This window comes from Python bivittatus, unplaced genomic scaffold, assembly GCF_059951505.1.
Source record: "Python bivittatus isolate LINGU-HERP-01145 unplaced genomic scaffold, Pbiv_v1 ctg000960_np1212, whole genome shotgun sequence".
Lineage (NCBI taxonomy): Eukaryota > Metazoa > Chordata > Lepidosauria > Squamata > Pythonidae > Python > Python bivittatus.
The window spans coordinates 9,171,638-9,198,170 of record NW_028277124.1 but is presented as its reverse complement, the minus strand read 5'-3'; the positions used below and the strand labels follow the sequence as shown (position 1 = coordinate 9,198,170).

General features: G+C 38.6%; 1 protein-coding gene across 1 annotated transcript; it reads left to right on the top strand.

Moving 5' to 3' along the window:
• Window positions 1-357: 357 nt before the first annotated feature.
• APBB3 (amyloid beta precursor protein binding family B member 3) lies at window positions 358-25,713 on the top strand. The gene is made up of 11 exons (XM_025173010.2): window positions 358-6,302; window positions 8,011-8,087; window positions 8,554-8,614; window positions 11,435-11,581; window positions 13,454-13,581; window positions 13,971-14,085; window positions 20,048-20,135; window positions 20,984-21,067; window positions 22,018-22,133; window positions 24,016-24,204; window positions 25,240-25,713. Exons 1-11 carry the CDS (start codon window positions 6,051-6,053, stop codon window positions 25,471-25,473), a joined length of 1,491 nt encoding a protein of 496 aa, XP_025028778.1. The 5' UTR covers window positions 358-6,050; the 3' UTR covers window positions 25,474-25,713.
• Window positions 25,714-26,533: the final 820 nt, after the last annotated feature.

Here is a 26,533-nt window from a genome sequence, read left to right as displayed (position 1 = left end):
CATCTCCCCTTGGTTACTGCATGCCTAACTTGGTTACTGCATGCCTAACATGTAGGCAATGACCTTCCATGACTGCCCTGGATTCTTCCTTGACGGAAGAGGAGATGTCAAGCAATGAGAAAAAGGATCCAGGGTACATGCTGTCAGCCGGTGCTCAGATCAGGACATGGAGGCTAAAGCAGAACCAGTCCCTGAGACATCTTCAGACTCTAGTTTCAATCTCTCATCTGTAATGTCTAAGCTCTCAGCAGTGCCGTTGCTGTCAACTTGTGAAGGAACAGAGGACTGAATGGTGGAAAAGTGCCAGATTGCAGGACTGACCTCCTTGGGGATCAGAACCATACAGGTAAGGAGTACTAGCTGAGCTGGAGAGGACCTGCTGCTGGGACCTTTAAAAGGCAGTACAGTATTAGAGGTAAAGGTGATTGGTTCAGTCTGTTTTGACCCCTGGGTTGGAACCTGAGACCAGTAACTCTTTTCTTAGGTATTTCAACCTTTGCCTAGACAACAGTTGCTCTTCTAGCCAACCCATCTTGTATCCAGTACTTAATCTTTCTTGGCTTTAGAATCACAGGCTTAAGTAAATCTTTGGCTGTAAGCATCTTGCTAGACTGATTTACTGACTCCCAACTTTAGCCAGACTCTTTTTTTTTTTTTTTGGAATAGAACATGGAACAGAACAAGACTGTGATTGGAGATTTGTAATTTAGTTTCCAAGCAGTACAAAATAAACACAATAAATGTTTTGAATGTGTAATTTGGTAGAATTTTATTGAAGAGAAGTAATTATCACTACTGGAACTGCACCCAAAATCTGATTTTGGGGGCCGCTGCAAAGATAGTCTTGTGTATCAGACTACAGGAAGTCCTCAGTTAAAAACCATAATTGGGACTGGCAACTCCGTCACTAAGTCGAGGTCACATGACATCTCGCTTAACAACCATGCATGATTCACTTAACGATTGTAACAGGATTTGCAGAAACTGCCATTGTAAATCAGCGTGGTCAGAGCAGAAATAAATATGAGAATGCTGACATCTTCAAAATCCTACAGAGTACAGGTCCTACAACCCTGTCTAAATATGACCATGCCAACTTATGATGGCAGTTCCCACAGGTCTGGTTGCAATTGTTAAGCGAATCATGCATGTGACTGCGACTTGTGACTTCCTGCTGGTTTCCCATTGACTTTCTTGTTGGAAGCTGGCAGTGAAGGTTGCAAATGGTGATAACATGCCTGTTGGATGCTGTGACCATAGTAATTGCATGCTGGTTGGCAAATGCCCAAATCACAATCATGTGACCGCAGGGACATTGCAACGGCCATAACTTTGAGGACCGATCATTAGTCTCCTCGTTCAGTGCTGTCATAACTTCAAATGGTCACTGAATGAGTGGTCACTAAATGAGGGCTACCTGTATAGATATAGCAGGCTATTATGAATGAGACTGTTCCCTCTGTCCCATCTCTGGAATTTTCAGTGTGAACTTAGATATCTGCATATAGACATGCAGACTCCTCAAAATATTCATCTACCCTTTCTGTTTATACCAGACGTTTCCTTTAATTGCAAAATGCCTGAATTGCCATTTATATGTAACTACTCCAATTCACACTGAAAGATCTAGAAACAGTTTTGGAAGGGCGTTGTGCTCAGGCCCTGGTTTTGCGTGACATGTGATATGTGTACCTTATTTACTTAATCAGTAGGTGAACATTTAAATAAGTTCGTGTGGAATACAGCACAAAGTACAGAGTATACAGTAGATTCCCAAGAATGCTTACAAAAACAAGATATTGCTAGCTATTGTTGTTCTGAGGATTTTTGTGAAATCTACAAACAGTTTTCTGATACTTTCACACTGAAAGCCTTCAGATTATTTGTCTCTAATCACTATATCATGCAATGTTCTCTACCTTTAAAATGGCTTGGTTTGCAATTACCTACCTATTTAGGAAAAGTTGACTGAAAACATTTCTGTTGAAACATGAAATGAAAGCAAATGCATGCTAAATAAAAATATTATCATGAGTGTAGTCCTTTTACATAATTTTTATGGATATAAAATGTATGGTTTCAGCATAATTTAAGGTGAGCTTTCTAGATGTGCCTGGATCTCAGCTATGTAATTAATCTTAGGTCTCTGATGATAGATCTTTTTTCAAGATAAACAGGGTGCCAGGATATTTTAGGATGTTCTACTGACATTTGTCACTCTATTCTTATGCTGGTAGAACCATAGACTTCCTTCCTTATTATTTGTTACAAAAGCCTCTCAGTTCCAAAAGACAGCAAAGTACAACAGATAAAATTAGGAGATAATAAGGAACTACCTGATCCATCCCCGTTAAGTATTGGGACTGTGTCTTCACTGAAGAAGTTCCCTTATGAACAACGTGGAAGTTGGTTACTTGTTTCCAATCCCATGTTTGTACAAAATATCAGTATAGAATTAAACATATCTCCATAATTAGGATACTCTGCTTTTTGACATAAATGATTGATTGATTAATCTATTATGTGCCATCAAGTCAGTATCAACTCTTGGTGACCATATAGATAGATTTTCTCCATGACTATCTGTCCCTAACGTGGTCTTTCTGGTCTTCCAACAGTGCTCCTATTGTACAACATTCACCTTGCTCTTGTCCTCTGCTCTTTCCTTCCACCTTTCCCAACATTGGAGCCTTCTTTAGAGAGCTAGGTCTTTGCATAATGTGTCCAAAGTAGGATAATTTGAGGCTGGTCATTTGTGCCTCTAGTGAGAACTGCTGATTTGTTCAATGATCCATTTGTTTGTTTTCTTGGCTGTCCACAGTATTCTCAGGAGTCTTCTCCAACACCAAAGTTCTAAAGTATCAATACTCTTCCTATTCTGCTTCTTCAAAGTCCAGACATAAATGATACTTTTTTTCTCTAATAATCTCAGAAGACAATTACAGTTAAAAATTTGAGGTGTCCTCAAATTATGCACCCATGTGTCCTTTGTCACATGGAACTGGATTACCTCTAGCAGAAAGTAAACTATGACTCAACAGGCCCATTTAATCTAAAAATAGGTAGCAAAGAATCAAGAACTGGGCTTCACCCTATTAAAATACTTTAATTTATCCCAGATAGTACGCCTACATTTAATGGAAATTATTCTTGTCCAGCACATATGGTTCCATGTATGTGTGGCACTATCAACTATGGTGCAACAGGTCAGTCTTAATTTAAAAAGGGAGAAAAAAACCAAGACCACCAATGGTTACACAAATTATGGCTTTGTGGAGTAATGCCTGAATCCAGGCTTTCAATAGCGGTGTTCATACAATATGCTAACTAAAAAGTGATTTGCTGGTTTATGGCTTGGTGTGAAGTATGACATTAGAACATAAGATCAGCCCTGTTAAATTAAACCAATGCTGTCTTAGTCCAACATTTTGTTTCTCACAGTGGCCAGTTAGATGCAGGATATAGTTAATATCCTCTTCCACCATTGATCCTCTGCAATGATCATCAAAGGCATGCTGTCTCTAATGAGGAAGTAATAATGAGTCATCAAGTTTAACAGCCTTTGAAAGTCTTCCTCCATAAATTTATTCAATACCCTTTTAAAGCCATTCAAATTAGTGACCATCTTCAAGTGCTGTGGTAACGAAGTTCACAGATTATGTGCAATGTGAGAAAGAGTTTGCCTTTGTCTTTAAAACTTACTTCCAATCACCTTCACTGGATAAATCCCAATCCTAATGTTCTGAGAAGTATTTTCTCCATCTACTTTCTCCTTGTCATGCATGATTTTATACACCTTGATCCTGTGATCCCTCAGTTGCTTTTTTTACTAAGCTAAAGAATACTAAATATTCAATTCTTTTCTCATAAAAAATATGTTTGGACCCCCTGATCATTTGCATTGACCTCTTTGACAGTTTTCCCTCTCGGTTTCCAGCTCTTTGTGAAATGTGACCAGAACTGTATGCACCATCCCAGATGTCTCATAGATTTATAGCAGGTTTTTTTTTAACCCCTCACATGAAATTTACCTGCCCTTCACCTGCCTTACACTGAGTTGACATCTTTACTGAGTTATCCTCTAGACCTCTAAATCTTTTTCCTAGTTAGGTACAGATAGCTTAGACTCCATCAGTGTATTACTTTTGATAGCAGGTTGAGCTGTGACAAAAGATGCAAGATCCAATTGATGAGACTTAAAGATGGCAAGATCCAATTAAATTCAATGCAGCTTAGTAATATAGAACGGTATGTAATTGTATTGCAAGTGATACTGCCTCCAGACGGAGAGAATCAATAGGATAATAAAGGGCCCTGCTGACCTGAGTATTTTTTGCAAATACAATTACAGTTACTGTCCTCTTTTCCTCTGCTGAGGAAAAACCAGGTTACATGTTTAGCTTTGCTTTCATCTCTGGGGCCAGGGTACCCATTTTTCGTGAAAGGAAAAAGATGTAAGAAAATATGTACTACCAGGTTCTCATGAAAGCTATGATTTTTATGGTCTTCAGTGACATGGACTCCCCTGTGGAGTCCTTGGGGTTCTCTGTGCTTGGTTCTTTTCTTGCAAACGTTTCATTACCTAGCTAGGTAAAATCTTCAGTGCTAAAATGGGATGGGGTTTGCTTTCTACTCCACTGTGGAGTTTTTCTTGATGTTTTTACTTTGGCTTGTGGGGGGTGGGGGGAAAGGGAGGGAAGTGGAAGGAAAGTGGCAGCCCTCCAGCATATTTAGCAGCTAGGAAGCCTGTAAAAACAGATCCACCCCCCCACCCCCTGACTATATGTTACCATTGTATGATAGTGACTGTAACTGATTGGAAAAAGCAATGATTGGGTTGCGTCTTATTGCAGAATAAATGTTTGTTGGGTTGCAGCTATTGCACTGCAGCCTGAGACCTTAATCAGAATGTGTAGAAAGCATGGTGTGACATTACTGGAGCCACTAGGCAACCAATGCAGTGCCGGTAAGTACCAATGTTCCTGGGGATGCCACCTATCCACTCTTTTCCTGTAAAGTGCCTTGATGAGACTTAAAATAGGTCTGTAAAATAAAACAGACTAACCAGCACTGTTTCAAAGTTAAGAGTTAATCTCCTTGAGCACCTCTGGCTCTTAGAAAGTATGGACAATGGATGGCTGAAGGCCAGCCCTTCACTGTCAAGTGTTCTTAGCTGCCAAGGAAGGAAGGGAGGCAGAGAGAGCTGTGATGGGGTTATGCATGTGGAGAGAAGGCAGGCTTTATGTACATCCAGGTTTTCTGAAAGGCTGAGTAGGAATGTATGGGAAAGAGAGGCCATGTTTGTGAGTTGATCCTGAAAGAAAAAGAAAAACGAATGACCGGGATGGATGGAATTGATAAGAGTTCCCAGAATGATCCCAGAGAAGAAAATGAAATATAAAATTGGAGTGGATTACATTTTAAAGCTCTCAGACTCCAGTTCTCTGTTTTTTTTTCAGGTTGAATTGCTTGAATTTTAACTTTATCAGTTTGCTTTTCTGTGGCTTCTGTTAAAATGGAAACCTGTGGATTCAAAAGAGTTGTTATTTCCAGCTGTTGCACAGACTTCCTTGCTCAGAAGCTGTATGTCCTCAGTTGAATCTCCTTCTCAAATCCCAGCAACTACAAAACAGCAGAGATGGGAAGTCTCCAACTTTTTAGCCAAACCAGCCTTCCAAGTCATCAAAGGGGCCTCAAACAAGCCACCTCCTACGCTTCCTCGGCGGAGTGAACTGCACTTGCAGGCCAGTCTGAGCAGTTTAGAAGGCTAATCATGGATGTCTTGATACTAGTGCTGCTATATGCTTTGAATGGTCCTCAGGTAGGGCTGGGGTGATTGGAGACAGGAAGGATAAATAACATCTTTGGTTTGTGTATTGTATCTTTTAAACTGGCTTCCAACTTCTATGGTACAACCATGAACAATAACTTTCAACTTTAGCCTGTTAAGGGAAGAAACTAGGGACTTTGATTCAGCTGAAATGGTAAACTAACCACAGAAAGAATGTCCACAGCTCTTAAATCAGAAAAATAAACTGAGTAACATTTTGATGTACCTTCCTTCTCCATACTGGTTTGAAATTAAACTTCCATTTTTCCCATTAATGTATCTTTTCTTTTTAGATAACCTGTGGAATGACCAGAATCTGGAAGCAGAGCTTGATCTTCCTTCAGGATGGAGGAAAATCCATGACTCTTCTGGTACTTACTACTGGCATGTGCCCACAGGCACCACCCAATGGCAACACCCCTCTTGCACTTCTGGTCTGGGTCATGCTGGGGAAGCTGCATTTCCAGAAACGGTATCTCTTTGACATATTATCAGTCCTATTATTGTAAACTGTATCATCCTCACACTCTGATTGGATTCACAGCGCATGTGATTTACTTGGGTTGGCACTAGTGTATTGGGTAATCCTAGATGTTGTGGTTTGTAAATTATGACTTATTGCTTAATGTTATATGTGAACCCAACCATTTTCACTTATTTAATAAACCATTAAAACAAACAATAGTTTAGGGCAATGTGTACATCCACTCTTGCCCGCCAAATGAGGACTGATTCCACTATAATTTTGACCACTAGATTTTTCTTTATGTGTGTCAATAAATGCAAAGATAAATCTTTTATAGTGGATAGAAATTTGGAATCTTGTGGAAAATAACAAGTTAATTCAGCTCTCCTAACACTATTTGCAATAGTTCTGCATGATCTTCTTGTTTTTTTCTAAAGAGAAAGAGATTTTCAAAGCTGACACCAAAATCATCTACCATCCTGAGGGCATGACCTGAGTAGAACAACTCAGTCACAGTTCAAAAAATGTTCAAAAGAAATAGCATAAGTATTTTAATTTCATTTGACTATATTTGTTTTGGCCCATTACATTTCCTGTTATGATGCAGTTCCCATTATTTTCTATGGACTGTCTTGTCTTTGTTTTAGAAAGTTCCACTGTTGGTAGGTCGAGCACTTCCAATAATCTTTGGTACAAATGACCAGAGTGAGACTGCAATCTTATGCATAATTACCAGGAAATAAGTCTTATTGAACTCAGGTGTATATTATTCATTAGACATCTGTAGGATTGGCCCTTTGAAGGGTCTTTCTTCTTCAGTAAGTTTGAACCCTCTACCTTATTTATAGGGTGGAAGTAAGAACAGCCCATAGAAAGTAATGGAGACATCCTGGATTTTAACATCCCTATCAACTGGCAAAAGCATATTTTATCCCATTCAGTCCAGCAAAGTTTAGCATTTTTGCTATTATCATCCACAGAAAATATGAAATTCCCAATTCTGTGACTTCCATAAACTAATGAAGATTTGAGAGCTGTTTTAATATTCTGAACAGTCCTATCTATAGTTCTATATCCAGTCTAGGGCCTCTTTGAATATATAACTTTGGCTATCCTTAACAGGTTTTGATTCTTAATGAGTAATATGTCCTTATTAAAAAGGTGGTTCAGTTTGTCTTACAGAGAAAGCTAGTGGAGAGTGTGTGTGCATTACTGTAAAAATGTGGGCAGGAGACCCCCCCCCCCACGTTTTGTATGCCCTGTTCCTTATAAATATATATACAGTATTTATCTATATGCTGAGTCAGACCATCCATCTAGGTAGATCAGTACTACCTAGACTTCTTCGCTGAGACTTCAGAGTCTCAGGAAAACTGTCTACCATCTGTTGCTTCCTTTGGTCTATGGTTATCTGCAATGCAGATTGGTCTGGAGGGGATAGACTAAGTTGTGGCTTAGGGAGAATTGGATGATCAGTATAATCGTCACATAATATTCTGTTCAGATGAGCCCTAAAATAGTGTCATAATATTTTTCCTGCCAAAGGAATTATCAGGAGAACCAGTGTGATGTGGTAACTAAGATGTTGGGCTGGGTGGCTACTTCACAGGGTAGTTGTGAGGAAAACTGGAGGAGAGCTGTCTTGAAGAGTGGGACATTACTCTCACAAACAAACAAAGAAACAAACTTGAGCTTATTTTCTGATCTTATGCAGGACCTTCAATCTGCTATGGTGAGATGTGTGCCAACGGAGAGATTTATCCCAAGTCCGATGGCTTCATCTTCCAAGAGGTAGGCTTGTTAATGCAAGCCACTTGATGTAAGCTGCTAGGTACACTGAATCTCAGTGAAAGAGATGGAGTACCTGCACATAGTCACTTTCTCCTCTGATGATCTCACAAGTAACACAGATCATCTGCTCAGATGCCCACGGAAGCACTTATACTTTCTTTCCACAATTCTTTGTTCAGTCTTTTTCTTGATTAAAAATGATGTTCTTCTGTTCCTATTCAAGTAGATGTTTATTGCTGTTCTAGATCAGAAGAGAAAGCATTTGGGGTACAAAATCTATCTGTCTGTCTCCTGCAATAAATCTTTGGCCACATCCAGTACAAGTGCTGGTTACCATTTTGAATTAAATGGAATGGCATGCTAAATATTTGAATTTGCCTCTAATTTGTTCTGAGAATGAACAGAAGCGTGGCTCACTTATCTGAGAATTCCTGTATTGGCACTTTGCCTGTTCTACTTGTTCCAGGACATCACTGGCCTGGCATGAGGAGGATCTTCATCAGGGCAACCCAGAGCCTGGCTCCAAGGTACTGTCTGGGGTGGTGGGGGACACAGGGGTATGCAGCTCAGCTGCTTGACTGAGGAAAAACCTTTCTCTGGAATAAATGGAATGAGTTCAGTATTGTCCTTGCTTATAAAATTCATAGATTTGCTCTTCTTTGAACTTGCCATAAAATGCCAAAGTCAAGCTAATCTTTATAAGCTCAAAGAACTCTCATTTTAGAGAGTTTAGAGCAAGATTATATTATCTTTTGTATCGTTCTGCTAATGGAATCTCAATTCTGCATTTTATAGTGCGTCCTTAATATCCCTTACAGCACACTCATGTAGGTACTGTGCATAACCAATCAAAAGTAGGTCAGTGGGACATGTTGCTAGATAAGTTTAGAATGGCAACCTTCTTAACAAGTTTTGACAAGTCTTTGTTCATATAAAAGACTATGTAAAAGAGAGAGTATATAAAATAAATACTACAAACTAACTTCTTAAATTACTAAAAGATAAAAACATGCCCCAGAAAATATGGCAGAAATGAACAGATTTTACTTTAATGTAAAGCATATAAAAACTGCAAATACCATCTTGGAAGAGGTATTAATTCTGTTTCACACATTAAAGGAGTCCCTTTTCTAAAATGATGATTGTTACAGTACAGGTAGTCCTTGTTTAGCGACTGTCTCGTATGGTGACCGTTTGCAGTTACAACAGTGATGAAATAGTAACTTTGCGACTAATCCTCTTATTTACAACCTTCACAGGTCTGTAAAGCAAAAGGAAGCTGAAGAAAGTTCATAAGCACAGTCGCAGTTTCACTTCGTGACTGCTTTGCTAACAAATGAGTTGCTGGTCCCAGTTGCATTCTTTTTTAAATCAAAACTATTATTTTAGTCATATAAAATTGTATATGTATATGTATATGTATATGTATATGTTTATGTATACACACACATGCATTTTAAATATTTTCCCTAAGATGTAATTTATTTATTTTTTAATTAAATTAATTACCTTTTAAAAGGTAATTAATTAAAATTAAATTAATAAATTAAAATTATGAGTTGTGCATCTTATAATTTGAACTATAAATCCAACATGAGAAACAAGCAGTTTCAGAAAAGGTTAAAGCACTGATTATCACTGCTTTATTTTACATTTTATGTGCACTTTATAAAGCTCTTATCTACCTTGACTCAAAGCAGTTTCTGGGAAAAAACTTTAGCTAACAAATATTGATCATAGACATCTAATCCCTTACTAAACCACTTTGTAATGAACATAGTCAAAGATAATGGGGACAGAATAAGTACCTCTCTAAAGCCCTTAGTACAGTGAAAGACATGAATCAAGAATGCTTATTTACTGTCCTCTATTCTTTTTATTTTTATAATAATGAATAGATCCAGAAATTAGTGTAAGCGAATTCTGTTTCACAGGAAAATATATGTTCTGATGTAAACAGGTGATCTTGTGTTATTTTCTCAACTTGGACTTTGTTTGGATTTCTTTTAGTAATGCCTCTTGTAAAATAAATAATTCTCTATTGATTGTTCCAAGTTCAGGTCTTTAATGTTTGGAAAACAAAGGCCAACAAGGTCATTGGTACATTCTACAGTTAAAAGAACACTAACTGTACTGAGAGTACAAAGGGGATAATTTAAAAAAAAAAGTTAGTCACTGCTAGACAATTGGGACTAAAAATCTTACCACGATGCTGTTGTCACCTGATGTAATATTTAAAATAAAAAGCAACTGAGAGACAAGAAGGAAGGAACAAGTACAATTCTCCAAATTTTCAAACTAATTTCATTTATTTAAACAAAAAAAATTACACTTATATATTCAACTATGTCATTTTTCTGATACATTAAGGAATACTTTGATGTAGTTATATCGCAAAAAACCCCTGCTTACTGGTATTGGGTGCATGTTGGAAAAAAAAATCTAATAGATCAAAAAATAACCATGTATTATCCTCCCTCTTATACATCAAATAAAGAAAGAGATGTTTGCATTCTCTGTTAATCAGTTGTACTTTATTTACCCCAGTCAATATTCTATATTTCTTCTTGAGGGATTAAAATCCATATATTAGATACAAGGTAGTATTACTTGTTGAAGTAGCATGGAATATCTAAGATTGCAATAAATCACAGTGATTGCAATAAATTGCTTTGGCCATGTGAAAATCTAATAAAAACTGCCTATGCTGTAATGTATTTGCTGTTTATTGATTACAGACTGAAACAATTTTCTGGCTGTTTTAAGTTTTAAAGGCATTCATTTTTATTTTACAGTATTAGCCATGGCTAGTCCAAGAAAAGGCTGGCTGTTTGGCCTGCTTGACATAAAGTGGTAAACTTCTTGGCTAAAAGGTAGCATTGTAAATAAATTAAGGAACAATTCATTATTTCTGGTGAATCATTATTAAAATAAAGGTGTTCTGCCTCACAAATATACATTACTCTATTCAGTTAATTTTTATTTTCATTGTTAAGTGCAAAAAAAGAGAGTGGAAAGAAACAAAAACATAATTTTCTTAAAATATATTTTTGTAACAAATTTACCTTGACATTGTTGGATGTGGATAGGGCAGATTTATTACATACCAACCTGACATTCAAAAACAGCAGCTGGAGCAACTTGTTTCCTATGTGGGTAATGAATTAGACATTTAAAGTTTGACAATAGATGAGTGATGCACTTGCAGGTCAAGCAAACAAAATGTTTTGGCCCTGTCCAGAAGTATGAATCATTAGAATTTGAAGCAAGATGAAGAAGGAAAAGTCTTGATTTTTAGAATGCTGAGGCTCTATTGATGCACATTCTCTCTCTCTCTCTCTCTCCAGTGTTTCGTTGTGCGCTCCTTAGGCTGGGTTGAGATTCCTGAGGAGGACTTGGCCCCAGGCAAAAGCAGTATTGCCGTGAATAATTGCATCCAGCAACTTTCTCAAAGCAGTTGTGACCATTGGGGCCCTGCTGATAGATGGGGTGAGGTGAGTGCCTAATGTATACAACTCCAGGAAAAAATATTTGCTCTAGGTGAACACATGTTTTCTCTTGGCAAATTCCACCGTCCCCCTTTCTGAATGCAGCCATTAATTCCTTGGACTCCACTGTTCTTGTATTTCCTTTTATTCCTTGACCTGGAGGCAGGTTGGCACCCGAGGGTGCTTCCACTCCTGTTTCCAGAGGCCTCTCTTCTGTTCCATCGTAGCCTGATCCCATTATGTTTGGCTAAATGGCTCTAGGGCATGTAGATTTTTAAAATTGGGCTTTATATTCAGTTTCTACCAATATAAAAAGCAGAGCCTTGAAAGTTAAAGTAGTACGTTAAGCAAAATGGCTGGTACAAAGAGGAAAGGCAGTGGGGTATAGTCAGTTAAAAAAAAAAAATCTGTTTGATGTTTTATTATTTAATCAGCTGAGCGATAAAGTATGGGATGACCCAGTCCCTTTTTCAAAAACATATATGGCAGCAAAGGACAATTTTATGAACTGCTGGGCGGGAGGTGAACTTGACATGGCCAAGCTCATCTCCCTCTCCCCAAGACACTAACTGAAGTTGTCAATGCAGCCTGGTTCTTCCTGAATAAAAAAAAAACCACCGCAGCAGAAAACCCAAAGTGTGTGGGTGTGGCAGTCAGGGAAAGTTGGAAGTCTGGAGAATTGGGAATAGAGAAAGTGGGAGAATGTCTGGAAAAATGTCTGGAAGCCTTAGGAACAGCTCAACTGAAAGAAAAGGCAAGCAAGGAAGCCCAGTGATCAAAGCCAATTACAGTGTCTGCAGCAGAACCAAACAGCCACAGCCATCTGAAGCAGACCTACAGAAGACACCAAGGGCAGAAAATCAAGCCCAGGTCCCAACTGAATCTCAAGGCATGGTACAAGTAAACAGAAACTCTGGGCCGATGGTGCATAGCTCCAAACCATTGAAAGGCCTGAACTAAACCCCAAAGTCCTGGTAAGCAGGCCAGTTGCAGGGAAATGTGGAAGAAGACCTAAAAGAAGGCCAAACTCAGTAGACCACTAGTTTCCAAGAGGTCCTAACCCAACTTTCCATAGACTAAACTAAAACAGACTGGGGGAGGAACAGGACAGAAAAAAAGCACCATAATCTCTTAATAAAAGTCCCCACCCATAAGTTCCTCCTGCTTTTGTGTGTCTATCTTAAAAAGCTGTGCAAAGAGGAATTTGTAGCACATGTACAGCATTACAGTGAGATTAATAGCTCCATCTATGTGCTGTTAAACCCCTGCTATTTCATTCCGAACTCCATCCCCCCCAGACCTTCCCAACCAGTCTAAGCCAACAGCAACAGGGAGGTGGCTGGTCCTGCCTCCTGTACTGGCCTAAGCAGGAAAATTCAAAAGACTTTGAAGATAAAGCAACCCTCCAATCACAGCTGCCAGAATAGCACAAAACACTTGAAACAGCTTGGGTCAAAATGGATGCATTTGTTCCCTATTCAAAACAAAATAATCAAAATGCAGGTACTGTATTTTGTTCCAAGAGCAGACTACTAGGCTTTGCACTAGAACTGTTTTTCTTAGACTCTGTGAATGAGTTTAGATAAATTTATGCTAAGAGCTCCGGTGTTTCATATAATAAGGAGCTATTCAATCACTGCTGTTAGCTTTCATTCCCAATTACATTGATAGAGATATGAAGTTGCCTTCATCCAGAAATGAGAGCCAGGAGAATTATGCCTTTTCACATATGCTAAGGAACTTTCTCTTTTATAGATACCATAGGATAAGCATTCCAATCACAGTCCTTCCTCATTGGTACAGCTTTTGCTAAGCAAGGCTTAGGCCGAGGGATTTTCATTCCTGCACCACTCACACTTCTTTGGCCTTCCTTTACAGGGCCAAAACATGGTGATGATTCTCAAGGAGGACACAATGAACTTAGTGGATCCTTTGGATCACAGCCTCATCCACTGCCAGCCCATCATCAATATCCGTGTTTGGGGCGTGGGCTGCAACAATGGCAGGTGAGTAATCATGGGATGGGAGGAGAAAGGGGACCTTCTTACTGAAGTAGAACTCCAAGGGCAACTTTTCAGTCTGTGTGTTGTACCTAGTGAGTGTATTAAGCCATAGGTGCTGTGGGGTGCAAAAGTGAGGAGTGAGGATTATCCACCACCACCCTGACCTTCCCATGGGGCCCTCTGCTCCTTCTTCCTACTCTTACTAAATGGGATCACCACCTGTTCCCAGGCTATTAACAGGGTAGCTGCTTCAGATGCTCTTCATTAACCACTCTTTTTTCCCCCTACATGCTATGCTTGATCAAGGGACAGGTAAGTTCCCCTCTTCCTCCTGAAGCAAAGCTAGTGCTTGGAGCCCTGCTCTTGCTCACTGGGCTCTCCTCTCCTTGCAGGGATTTTGCTTTCGTGGCCAGTGACAAGGACACGTGTGTGCTGAAGTGCCATGTCTTCCACTGCAATGTGCCTGGCAAGGCTATTGCCAAAGCCCTGCATGAAATGTGCTCCAAGGTATCCCTCCTGACTTGTAGCACAGTTCTTTACATTTATACATGAACATGCACACACACACACATCACATGCATGTGCACACAGACCCACGTACGCTATATATGGAGTTGTGGTTCTGAGATGTACTTTTAGTGCAGCGTCAAGAGTTTTGAGTGCTGTAAATAAGTAACAGATGGGTTAATGTCAGTTATGTTTCATTCTGCAGGAGTGGGAGACAAAATGAATATTGAAATATTCTGTCTCTTTATATACTTTCCAACTCAATGGAAAAAAAAAATATGTAAAGGGGGTCGAGACTCTGCCAGTCTGTCTCTACATGAAAATTCTCTGAAAACCGAACAGATGAAGTTGGGAGGGTAGAGACAAACAATCCTGAAAAATCCCCCCAAAGATCCTCCTGGGAGATGCAACTGGGTCGTGGCTTGGACCACTTCCTGGTCACATGACTCAGAGTATAGCCTATACAGTCCACTTGAGCTTCCTAGTGCACACAAACATTCAGATGTGACACATTACTTCATTACACAGAAGAAGACAGAGACACCTCCTATGGCCACTGCTGCTGAAGGGGTCAGAAAGAATTCCAGAAGCCACGCTCTGCATGTTTTCCCTTGTTACCTTCCCCAGTCTTACCTGCTACCTGTATTTGCTGCAAGCTCTCTGTTCTTATTCCTGGCAGCAGTGAGAGTTTATTCTCTCGCAACTGTACTTTTACTGCTTATTGTACAAATGTTTACAGACTGCATCACTTTATTGTAGTCCTGAATAATTGCAAACAGTTTATGTTGTGGAGTTTTTGGTGTTCTCTGAGCTTGGTTGTTTGCTTGCACATGTTTCGTTATCCGACTAGGTAACATCATCACTCGCACTGAGCTACAGATATTCTCTTCTATAGTTTATATTTGCAGACTAAAAGCTGTCTGGATGAAGCAGAAATGAAAATACTTCAAACTTCATGTAGGAAAACTGCATGAAAGGGCAAACCTTGTTCCTCTTGAGAATACAATACCAGAGGAGAAGGGCAAAGATACCCAGGGACACATAAATGCCATGCTTAGAGGTGGTGAAACTTTAGTGAAGGATTGGTGAAGAAAGAAAAGGCAGCTTTTATAACAGCTTTACTTCTTGGTGGCTTACTTGAAATGTACAATGCCTTCATTCGTGGATAAGAGACAAAGCTGAAGGTACAGGTAGTATTTCATTTTTTAAAACACACAGTTGCAGATTTTTTTGCATAGAAGGAGTTATCAGAATAGTATATCCAGTCCACCTTCCCTTGAACTCTCAGAGCAGAGAGATACAGATATTATATTATGTCATGCCCCCATATACAGGGTTTACATAACTTCTCTCTTTTTTATATAGTGTATATCCTGTGTGGTATTCTTACTTTACATTGACCACCAGGAGATACTGCGTGCTAGGACCTGGATAGCTCGTAAAGGTAATAATGCACTGTATATAGTCATCTAAAGTGGGAAGGTCCGAGACTGCAATCACTGGTAGAACCCCATAGAATAACATCTGTCTACTCACATCTGAGGAGCTGCAATAAGGACAAAACCAGTTGCATGACCTGATGGTCAATGCAGCATAGAAAAAGGCAATTATATTCAGAATAAAAAACAGCAGATCACTACAGATAACAAAGCATGCAAGAAAGAACAGAGAATTTGCTATAAGAATGAGTACAGAAAACAGAGCAGCTTGGGAGAAATTAACAAACAGACAGAGTCAGAACAAGTAAAAATGAAGGGGGAAAGAATGGAGTGGAATTTTTTAAATAGCACAGGAAAAGTTGGTGAATTAGTTCTGAAACTCTCAAGCAGTGCCAGATTTAGACTTGGAGAGGCCCTAAGCTATATAAAGCTTGGAGGCCCCTTGCTAAAAAGTTTTACCAGAAGGTCTCACTAAGGTGTGTATCAAAACAGGACCTTGGGTTGCCAGAAAAAAAATTGAAAACATATACAGACTGTCCTCTACGTACAAATAGGTTATGTTCCAAGAGCTGTTCAGAAATCCATTTTGTCTGTAAGTCCAACTATGGTGTGCCACATATGTACACCCGGAAGTTTATGGTGCACCGCATATATAAGTATGTGCACCGTAAACTTCCGGGCATACATATATGATGCGCTGTACACTTCCAGGTATATGTACACATGCACACCGTAAACTTCCAGGACCTTCCTTCCAGGACCTTCATTGTTGGAGTGGTTAGAAGTTTGTTTGTATTGGTGAAAGTTCGTAACTCGAAAGTCTGTAAATAGAGGACTATCTGTATATGCCTTTTAATTATTTAATAGCAAGATATTTAAAACGACTAATACAAATTATTTCCAAATGAATACATTTACTGATTACATGTTTATCATTTGACTGGCTTTATCTCTCTCACAGATTATAACATAGTATATCCTGGAAACAATACTTAAATGTAATTTTAAAAATAATTTTAAGATACATTAATATATACACAAAATGCTGACAAAATAAGTAATTGGTATCCCTTTTATTAATATAAGCAATAATGAACTCATTTGCAAAATCAGAAAACTGATATTCTGAAATTTTGTGACGCCCTGTGGATTGTGAGGCCGCAGCTGAAGCTTGTTTAGCTTATGCCTAAATCCAGCACTGTTCTCAAGGCATATGACAAATTATAACAATTTCTTTTGAAATGGACTTTTTGCAAATTGTAGATGTAAATTACAAGAAGTTCTAATGTTTTATCTTTTTTGAGCCTCTCTTGTAAATAATCATGGCAATCGTGTTGATCTATTTTCCATTTCATGGGTGGCTACTGTATTTTGAGAAACACTTGATTTAAGCCCCACTTGTGTATTTCTGTTGTATGTCTGTCTTCCGCATCTGAACAGATGCAGTAATCATGTAGGTTGACTGTAAACAAGAGATTTTGGTTATGCTCTCGATGGAAGCTATAAGTGATCAGTATATGTAGCAGCCAGCTTATTTTCTATATACAGTACTGCTTATATTTCTGCTGCACAGTTTCACAGTTTCAGCAGAATGACCTGCTGTATGAGCAGGTCTAGTTGACAGATGGTGGGCTGAACACTCCTGAAGTCCTGATGAAATCTGGCCAGGGCCCTCTGCCTATGACGGTTATCTAATCTTCAGTGTAGAGAACAGGTTTGGGAATGGGCAGGGGTGATTAAAGTGTTGTCAGATGTAATAATGGTGACATATTGTGGTGCAGAGGATTTCATTTAAATAACATTGACTTTAATAATTGCTCAGGAAGACTCAGTTTTAATTATTTAAATTACTACCAGGAAGATTTTGTTTATTCTTTTAATAAAGGAAAGACCACTCTTGTTGTTTGCTGAAACCTTGATACATATTCATTAGTTCTCAAAGATAGATGTAAGTTTCATTTTTAGGAAGCAGGTATAAACATTACAAAGTAGCAATAATTCAGATTTTTTTTCAGATTGATTTTCATTAAAAATTGGATTATGATTTGATCATTTCATTTCATAAGAAACCTGATAGACAATTGTGAGACCTATAGGAATTGAATCAGCTCTAGTTCAGTTAGAATTAAATGTACTGTATATGTGTGTGTATATGTATGTATGTGTGTATGTATATACTGTATATACACATACACACACATTGATAATGATATGGTAGGATAGAGATAATCAACCTGTGGTACTGTAAATGCTGCTTTACTATAATTTCTAGCATTCCTTACTATTGGCCAAAATGGCTGGAGTTGCTGGGAGTTGTAGTTTTGTAATATTTGCAAATGCTACAGGTTGTCTATCCCTATTGTACAAGAATCATGATTCCCATTATCAAACAGGCTTTTAAATTGTAGTAATAAACTTTTCATTTGGGTTAGTTTTTTTCCAACTATCAAAAAATATTTCAACAAGCACATACATCACTCAAAATATGTATTTTTAAAAATAAAATTAAATAGGCAATTTCAGTCAAATCAAGATAAAAATCTTAAAATGTTGGATGATTGGTACAATTAAAATAGCCTTCTTCATCTTCACCTGCTTGTTGAAGCGTTTTGCTTTTCCCATTCCCAAATTATTTTTCAGTTTAGAATAAATTAGTCCAAAGGAAGAAAACAACTCTCTCTATATATGCAAAAGAGGCAACTGCTCATTAACTGAGTTGTTCCCCCAATAATTTATTTTAAAATGGGTGATCTTAAATTTGCTGACTGTGTGCAGACAAATAAGATTATTTCTGTCTGATTTTCCTTTTCTTGAGGGAGATAATTTTAGATTCATAGTTTCCTTTTCAAATAAATGTGATCCACAGACTTCTCCTTTACTGGAGCTACTCCATTCACTAAATTTTATATACATTGACTTTCTTTGTTTTTTCACTTTAAGAGAAAAAGTGAAAGAATGAGATTGATCAGGTCTGTTATCTCTCATCTACATTGCTATCAGCAAGTATATTCCTAGAATGTAGTTAGAAGATGTGATTGCAGTTTCTGATGTTATCCAATGATATGGTATTTGAAGAGTGCTATCAAGAAGCCCCTTCATTTTGCACATCACTTTAAAAATGTTAAAATGCTATTTGAATTTAAAAAAATAAAAAATCAATTAAAATATTAAAACTCTGATTTTTGTTGTTTGTTTTTAAACCATTGGTTCTTGTCTTCCCTACTATGGTGCCATGTTGCATTGGTTGTTGCATTGATCTGAAGATCATATTTACCCAAAACAGAAGTAATTGTGGATGACTACAAATTGATGTTGCTTGATGTAAAATGAAAGAATCCTAGAAGTATAGAGAGGGGCCTTTTAGGCCATCAGGTCTAGCCCCCTGCCCAGTAGAGGAATCCAAATTAAGGCATATTCAACTCTGCTTGGGCACATCCAGTGTTGGGGACCCTACTACTTTTCTTGGTCATTGGTTCCACTGTTTACAGTAAAACAGTTTTTTCTTGACTTTTAGTTAAAATCTGCCTTCAGGTTGCTTAAATCCATTATTCTGTGTCCTGAACTCTAGAACTCTGATGAAGCTAGTTTAGTTGAGGTGCCTGGGCCATGATCTTGTGATGTTATTATGTGGGGTGAGTTTGAGTCTGTGACTCCTGATGAGGTGGACAGGGTCCTTCAAACTGTGAGTTCAGCCACCTGTTAGACCCAGGTCCCTCCTGGATTGTTAAGGTGACCCAGGAGGTGATTTGTTGGGTCCATGCAATGGTATCAGCTTCTTTGAGAGAATGGGGTGATTCCTTTGGCCTTGAAGGCAGTGGTGTTGTGCTCCCTGCTCAAGAGGCCATCCTTGTACCCAATGATTTGGGGTAACTATTGACCTCTCTCCAGCCTTCTTTTTGGGGGTTAGGTTGTTAAGAAGGTGGTTGGACAGCAGTTACAAAGGATCCTAAAGGAATCTGTTTATTTGGACCTGTTTTAGTTGAGTTTCAGGCCAGGAGTCACTATGGAGATGGAATCGGTCATGTGATTGAAGCTCTGCCTGTTTTTTATGTGCATAGTATTTACCATACCTTGTGAACATCCCTAGTAGTCATCAAAGTGTACAAAGTGTGCAGCCTGCTCTCATTTTGTGAACATTAGCCGTTTGTCCCAGTTGGTTTGTTGTTCTGAAAAACTTATTTTGAACCATGCTGTCCACTGGCTTCATCAGAACTAAGCTTCTAGTGGTTGCTAATCAAGCAGTAAAGCGAAAAAGTAAGTTGCAGCCTGAAATCTGTGTACCTGTTAGTAAGCTCAGCTAACCTATGTTGGAGTTATTTCTGAGTAATCAAACAGAGGATCAGATTACATTTGTTGAATGAAAGGGACTTGTTATTTGAGTTTTTATTTCTGCCTATACAGATCCAGAGTGTTGTAGCTGTCCTTCCTTTTCCACGTAGCCCTCTCAAGGCAGGACTTTGTTCCTGAGTTTTACTATGAAACCACACTAAGTTAAGCTGTAATGGCTTTTTTCTATATTGTAGATCATGGCTGAGCAAGCAGTGGCAAGTAATAGCCTCACTCGATCCGTCACCCTTGAATCTATCTCTCCAAATGACATATCTCTTCAAGGTAACAAGATTCTAAAACCAAGTCTGTTTAATTACATGCATTTTATTTTTCCTTACAATTACAGAAATGCAGCAATTATTCCTTGGGCTGTCATCTAAAGAACGCTTACTCTTTATCTTACCCTGAAAAGAACCTCTGCATAGGGATGAAAGATCAAATAACACAAAATGCAATTTCTCTGTATAAAGATGATTCACTGAATTTCACTTGGCTTGGTCGCTTGGTGTCTTTATCTTTGGATGGATCTTGTCTGGCCTTCACAGAATCTTATGCGTGGTAAATTGTCTCACTCAATAGGAACGGAGGTCTCTCATACCTTTCCTGATGCACCATGAACTAAACTGCAGTTGCAGGAAATAGTAGATTGCCATGGTGTCCAATTTGAAAATACACAATTGAATGTCAGCTATAATTGTGGAACAATTCAGGAAATGGGTGGGAAGTCAGAGAGATCGTCAGTGAAGAACACATCAGCTGGCTACCTGTGCCAACAAAACATGACCAAAAGAGTTACTGCCAGGTTGAAGTCCCTGTGTTCTGGCAGTCTGCAGAGAGGGGTTTCACTGGTAGTCTTTGTTTTCAAACAAGGAAGGAACTGGTGTGATCTTGATTGCCCCCTTAATATAACCTACAATGCAGTATTTGGTACCTCCTATAAAAACTTGCATTTCTTAGATAGATGGCAGTCTTAGGGACCAATGAATGAACTCAGTGGGACTTACTTTGGGATCACATTGAAACACTGATTACTCATTCCATTTCAGTATCTCCTTATTTCCAATGCCCTGAGATTAATTTTCTGAACAATAGATTGGAACAAATCTGTTTTCTTTCTTTTGTTCCTGCAGCTGACATATTGGATGCTGTGAGAGAGTCTGTCCAAAAATACAAAGCTTTCTATATTGGCAGCTTACCAGTATCTAAATCTATGGGTAGGTAGCTCTTAATGACTTCTGCAGCTTGTGTTTATAGCTGGCTTCATAATAGCTGTAAGGTGTACTGTGGTTCATTAGATTAGCCTTTCTACAGTTGTGAAACTAACTTCCACATGATAGGTTGCAATAGGTGGCTGATTTGTATGCTTACAGGAATCTGTGCCAGATATATGCAGAAAGGAATGTTTCTGTTGACGAGATTGCTGTTTAGTAATGCTTTCTTCTCTATACTGGATACATTCTAAGACTGGCCACATGAACGTCAGGTCTGAGTTGCAAATATGTGCAGCTATATGCTGGCCAGTAAATGGCAGCAAAGAGAAACTGTAAACTCTAATTTTCTGCAACTGAGATCTGGCAACTTGAATGGAAATGAAAATCCATTGGTTTTTGGTTTTGTTTGTATTGCGGTTTGCTCTTGAGTTAAAACCATGTAAGGAATCAGGCTGGGGCATAGATTTAATTGGGAAAGGCACAAGGAATGAAGAGTTAAATACTGTTTTTCTTTGAGGTTGTATTTCAGCTAAAAAATAAATGTGACAATCTATAATGAAGCCCTTTAATAGCTCTTTGTCACGAAATCAACAAGTTCATCATGTTGTCTTGCTATTGTACCTGCTACAAGTTTCCATGATGTGTTAATGGTGTAGGAATCCATTAAGGATAAAGAACTAGAAATGGTAAAAATCTCAGTGTTTGAAGTTAGCACATTCCTTTTGGGTAGATGGATATTTCTCTCAAACTAGCTGTTCTCTTGAAATATCTCAAAATGGACGGTTTCTTTAGTTACCTTTCTACATCTTTGGTCTTGGAAGGAATCTTAAGCAGCCAAATTGCCTTGACTGGAGTTCTGGAATTCAAACCCTGGATCCTGAAAGTACCTATTCTGCAGCTACTGGTGAAAAGTGGCTTGGCTTATTCGTTTCTTTCTTGCCTTGGCACTTTAGGGATTGATGTGCTAAACAATGCCATTGAAACTCTGATGGGCGGCCATAACCGTGAGCAGTGGATTCAAGCTGTGATTAGTGTTTCAGACTCAGTGATGCAAGCAGATCAAACTGAAGTAAGGCTCTTTGTGATATCGTACACAGTGGAAGCTTTCACTTCCCACCAAGTATCTGAGCAGAACCTTGTTGTCTGTCTCCTACATGTGCTGTGGCCTGCTTGCTCTGCATATCCCAGAAACCGAGTAACTGGCCAAGGAACTACTTGGGTGAAAAACTGGTAGCTGCAATTTTCCTCACCACCACTGGTTGAATGCTATTACCTAGAGCTGGGGTTGGCAGCCTTCTTCTGTATGGGGGCCAGAAGCCATGCTGCTGCCGCCGCCACCATTTCCTGAGGAGGCAGCAAGCACTCTCTCCCCCTCTGTTATGGGTCGGGTAAAAATATTTCTTTTTGGGACCAAGGTCTGGATGATTTTGGCTGGTGGGCACATCTGGCCCATGGGCTGTAGGTTGCTGACCCCTGATCAGCTTGCTATCAGACCTGGGGTGCAAAATCCATAATCTCCATAATCTCTAAAGTCCTGCATGTCTAACAGTATTTGATCATAAAAAGTATTGCTTTAATTAGTATTCATTAGGATTATTGCTTCTCAGTTCAGCTGATTATTTTGTCAATGGGACAAAAGTAGTAAGTGTTTTAAGGGTTTATTTAAGCATAATCAGAATAGATGAAATCTGGCAAAATTTAGCCAATTTTTATACTTTTGAGTGCCACTGATTTCAGGAGAAGAGAATTAGTAAGCTTAATTTAATCTGTCACTTTGTCTAGATTACAATGTACTTATATTCATATATTTTTAAAAAGCCCTGCTATCTTCAGTGTTTTTCTCCCCAGGGATATTTGTATATATTAGCAGCTTTATAGCAGAGTTATAGTGAAGTTTATTGAAATTAATTCTACTAAATTTAATAGAATTATTCCCTGGTCAGAAAGCTTAGGGTTCCAGCAGTAGTTCTTTAATCTGTGCTAGCCGTTTGCCATCAGAATTAAATGGTTTTGCCAAAGCTAAATATTTTAATGATCTATTGATTCCAGTGGGAGGGAGCAATGCACATAGTTAATTCTTCCACTGATGTCAGTTGGATTTTAATGTGCTTAGCTTTGTTTGTATCTTACAAATTCAACTGATTTCCTTTAGAAAATTAAGCACTTGCATTAATCTCTCCCACTGAGAGCTTTAATGTCCTTAACTTTGGTTGGGGTTTACATATAGTTCAACTTAATTTATTAAATATAGATTTGGAAAACCAATCACAAATGTTGAAGGATCATTCATGGCCTTTATTAACCTGCTCAGTAATACCAGTTTTCAGAGACGGTTGATAAATCCAGATACAGTTACCTCCGATTTGTTCCACTGATTTCAATGAGCTCTAAGTATTGCTTTCTTCAGAGTGGAACTTAGGTTTACAAAACAGCCATATTGGGTTATTCTTCCAATAACACTTATTTCTCACATATTGCATTAAGCTATAAACTGCAGATTTCAAGCCCTGTCTGCTGGATTTATACACCATAATGTGGTTTGTTTGAATTTGCCTTGGCAAAATTCAGCCATTGTGACTTGTAAGGCATAGTTTATAGTTTAGCACAATATCTGAGCACCACTGTCATTGATTTAATAATTTATGGTTAAAACAAACCATGGCTTACAGTTCTATGTAATCTAGCTGTCTGTCTCAAGATGTCCACCCCCCACCAAACCCAAAAGTAACTGCATCAGTTTTATGACGCTGGACACATAATCCATCTTTGTATTAGGAATGGGGATTTAAAAAAAAAGAAAAGGAAGAAGGTAGAAATATGATTTCTGTGTGAAGAATACCCAAAGCTTGCAGCTAGTACCTGGAGAACAACTGAAGTTAAATGCAATGAGTACTTATTTTTCTTTTTGTATTCTTAGTGTAATCTGACTGGATTCTTCTGTATTCTTTGAGGCTGAGGAGGAGGAAGATCCCTGCATTTGGGAATGCCAAGTCCGCTACGTGACTTTTATTGGGGTTGGGAGAGATGCCCACACGTTTGGACTCATTGCTGACATGGGGAAACAACGTTTCCAGTGCACAGCCTTTTGGTGCGAACCAGATGCTGGAACCATTTCAGAAGCAGTACAGGCCGCGTGCATGGTAAATGCTGTGAGAGTAAAATAAACCAGAGCAGATTTCATGAAACATATTGTTCATCTAAAGAAACTTCCTCTTAAACTTGCTTACATTTTACCTTCCTACCCCTCTCAGTTCCACTCCCCATCAAACAGAAGCCATTGTTTTCTGCCTCAGTTCTCACCGTTTTTAAAATGCTTGAAGATAAAAAGTTTGTTTGTTTGTTTGTTTATTTGTCACATTTATAGAGCCACCCATCTCACACAAAGCGACTCATGATACAAAGATCAACAAGTCATGTCCAAAAGACAAAATTATGACTGGTTATCACCAGCCAGAATAAACCACCTGAAATATGCTAGTCTGTCCAACCGAGGAGTTCTAAGCCATTCTGCCAGAACCCTTCCCTACAGCCTAGCTCTAAGAAAAAGAGAAAGAAAGACCTTAATGGAACATTATAGAGCATCCCAAGAATCAGTGAAAATCAGTCTTTTTGTTGAGATCATTGTTTGGTATAATAATGTTATGCACCATATCTGACAATAAGGGTCTAGCCAGAAAATCAGAATATCACCTAATAATTGAACTTAGCTTCCGTTATTAGGTGAATTATAAAATATCTGGTCAGTTCCATCTGAAGAATCCTGTATGCAATTTTGGATGAGTATTTTCAATTTAAATTCAGGTTTCTCCAAATAACTTACTGGATTGTCATATTCTTACATGATAAGGATAGCCGCTAACAGCACCTGGCTGATCTTGAAAAAGCTAAGCAGGGTTGGACCTAGTCAAACTTGAATGGGAGATCACAAGGAATCTTAGATCTGTAGGCTAGCTTGAGAAAGGAAGAAAGGAAGACATTGCAGAAGAAGGCAATGGTAAACTGTTGTCATATTATATCTTTTAGTCACCGGGCAATTGAATGAGTCTTTGCCATTATATCATAGGGAGAAGAGTTTTAGGACAAAAAAGGACTACAAACATTAACTACGTTTTTTGTAAGCTATGACTGGCTATATCATCTCTAAATTCACTGTAATTTATGTGTTTCTTTGATAGGTCCAGTATCAAAAGTGCTTAGTGGCTTCTACATCACGAATGAGATCAAAAAATAGTTCACACTCCATCATGAAGCTGAAAAGGACAATGTCGCTTGACTCGCCTGTATGTCCATTTCCCATCACAGGACCCTCCTTGCAGAAAACTAGCAGCGGGGCCACGACACGCAAGAAGGGCGTGTTCTCTTTCTTTGAAACATTCCGCCAAAAACATTCCATGCTACACACCCCCTAAGATGGAAACAAAGTCTGGTGGTCCCAGATGACACTTAATGACAATGTCCTCTGATATCCAGGCTAAGAATGTAAATAGCATAATTTTGTCTGTTAACATCTTTCACTGAAGTGAAAACAGCCAATACATCCAAACAAGACTGGATCCTAAAGGAGGGTCCTGACAGATTCTGGAGATTCTGCTATGCATATTTCTTCCAGTCCTTTGCTATATAGATGCTCTAAGGAAGAGGTGAGCTTGTTGGAGGGGTGGGGGGTGGGGTGGGGTGGGGAGAAGCAATGCTGCACAAGAATATTTGAGGATGCTGCTTGCCACTAAGAGCACTTGTCACATTCACCACGTAAGCTTAAAATCTTGCTCTGATTGCCCAGGTATTGATAGGTCGAGCAAAGCAGCCAATTCATCTTCTTCATATAGTAACAATACATGATTTTATATAATTAAAGCTGTGGACATTTCCACAATTCCCTTCCTAGCTGTAGTTTGAACTCTTGGAATACAGGCTCAAGAGAAGAAAGAAACTGCTGAATCTCTAGATACATGCTTGAATTAGTATGAACTCCTGATCTGTGAGACAGAAATACAAATGAATTTATCCCGGGAAAACTAATAAATAATTGACATCAATGTTGATGCCATCCAAATGTGTTTGTACTACAAATCCTAAAATTTCCAGTCAATAATTAGTAATACTTTAGCAATCCGTGCACAGTTCTCATCATTGTACTATTTTCCCCTTCTGAATCAAAATTTTGTTTACTTGGTAAAGTCTGTATTCATCTTTTAACATTTGAACATTGTCAGTAAGTAATGTTGCCAGTCAGGCAGACACTGGGAAATAACTGTTCTGAAACAAGCGCCTGACCATAGTAAGCAGATCTGATGGTGCACATAATCCTAGTGCTTTCTAACAAAATATTTGTAAATGAACTCTGAATGCATAGTGTTAGCACACATGACTGTCCTTTATAACACGGCCATTATACCAGTCTGACACTTGAGTTGGAAGCATCTATCTAGACATCAGACCGTCATTTGATGATCCAATGCTGGTGATTCA

Excerpts from the sequence above, each read along its gene's own strand:
- APBB3 (XM_025173010.2), top strand. The coding sequence starts at position 6,051 with ATGTACCTTCCTTCTCCATACTGGTTTGAAATTAAACTTCCATTTTTC. Across the intron at positions 8,088-8,553 it reads ATGGCTTCATCTTCCAAGAG|GACATCACTGGCCTGGCATG; the intron begins GTAGGCTTGTTA and ends TACTTGTTCCAG. Across the intron at positions 13,582-13,970 it reads GTGGGCTGCAACAATGGCAG|GGATTTTGCTTTCGTGGCCA; the intron begins GTGAGTAATCAT and ends CTCTCCTTGCAG.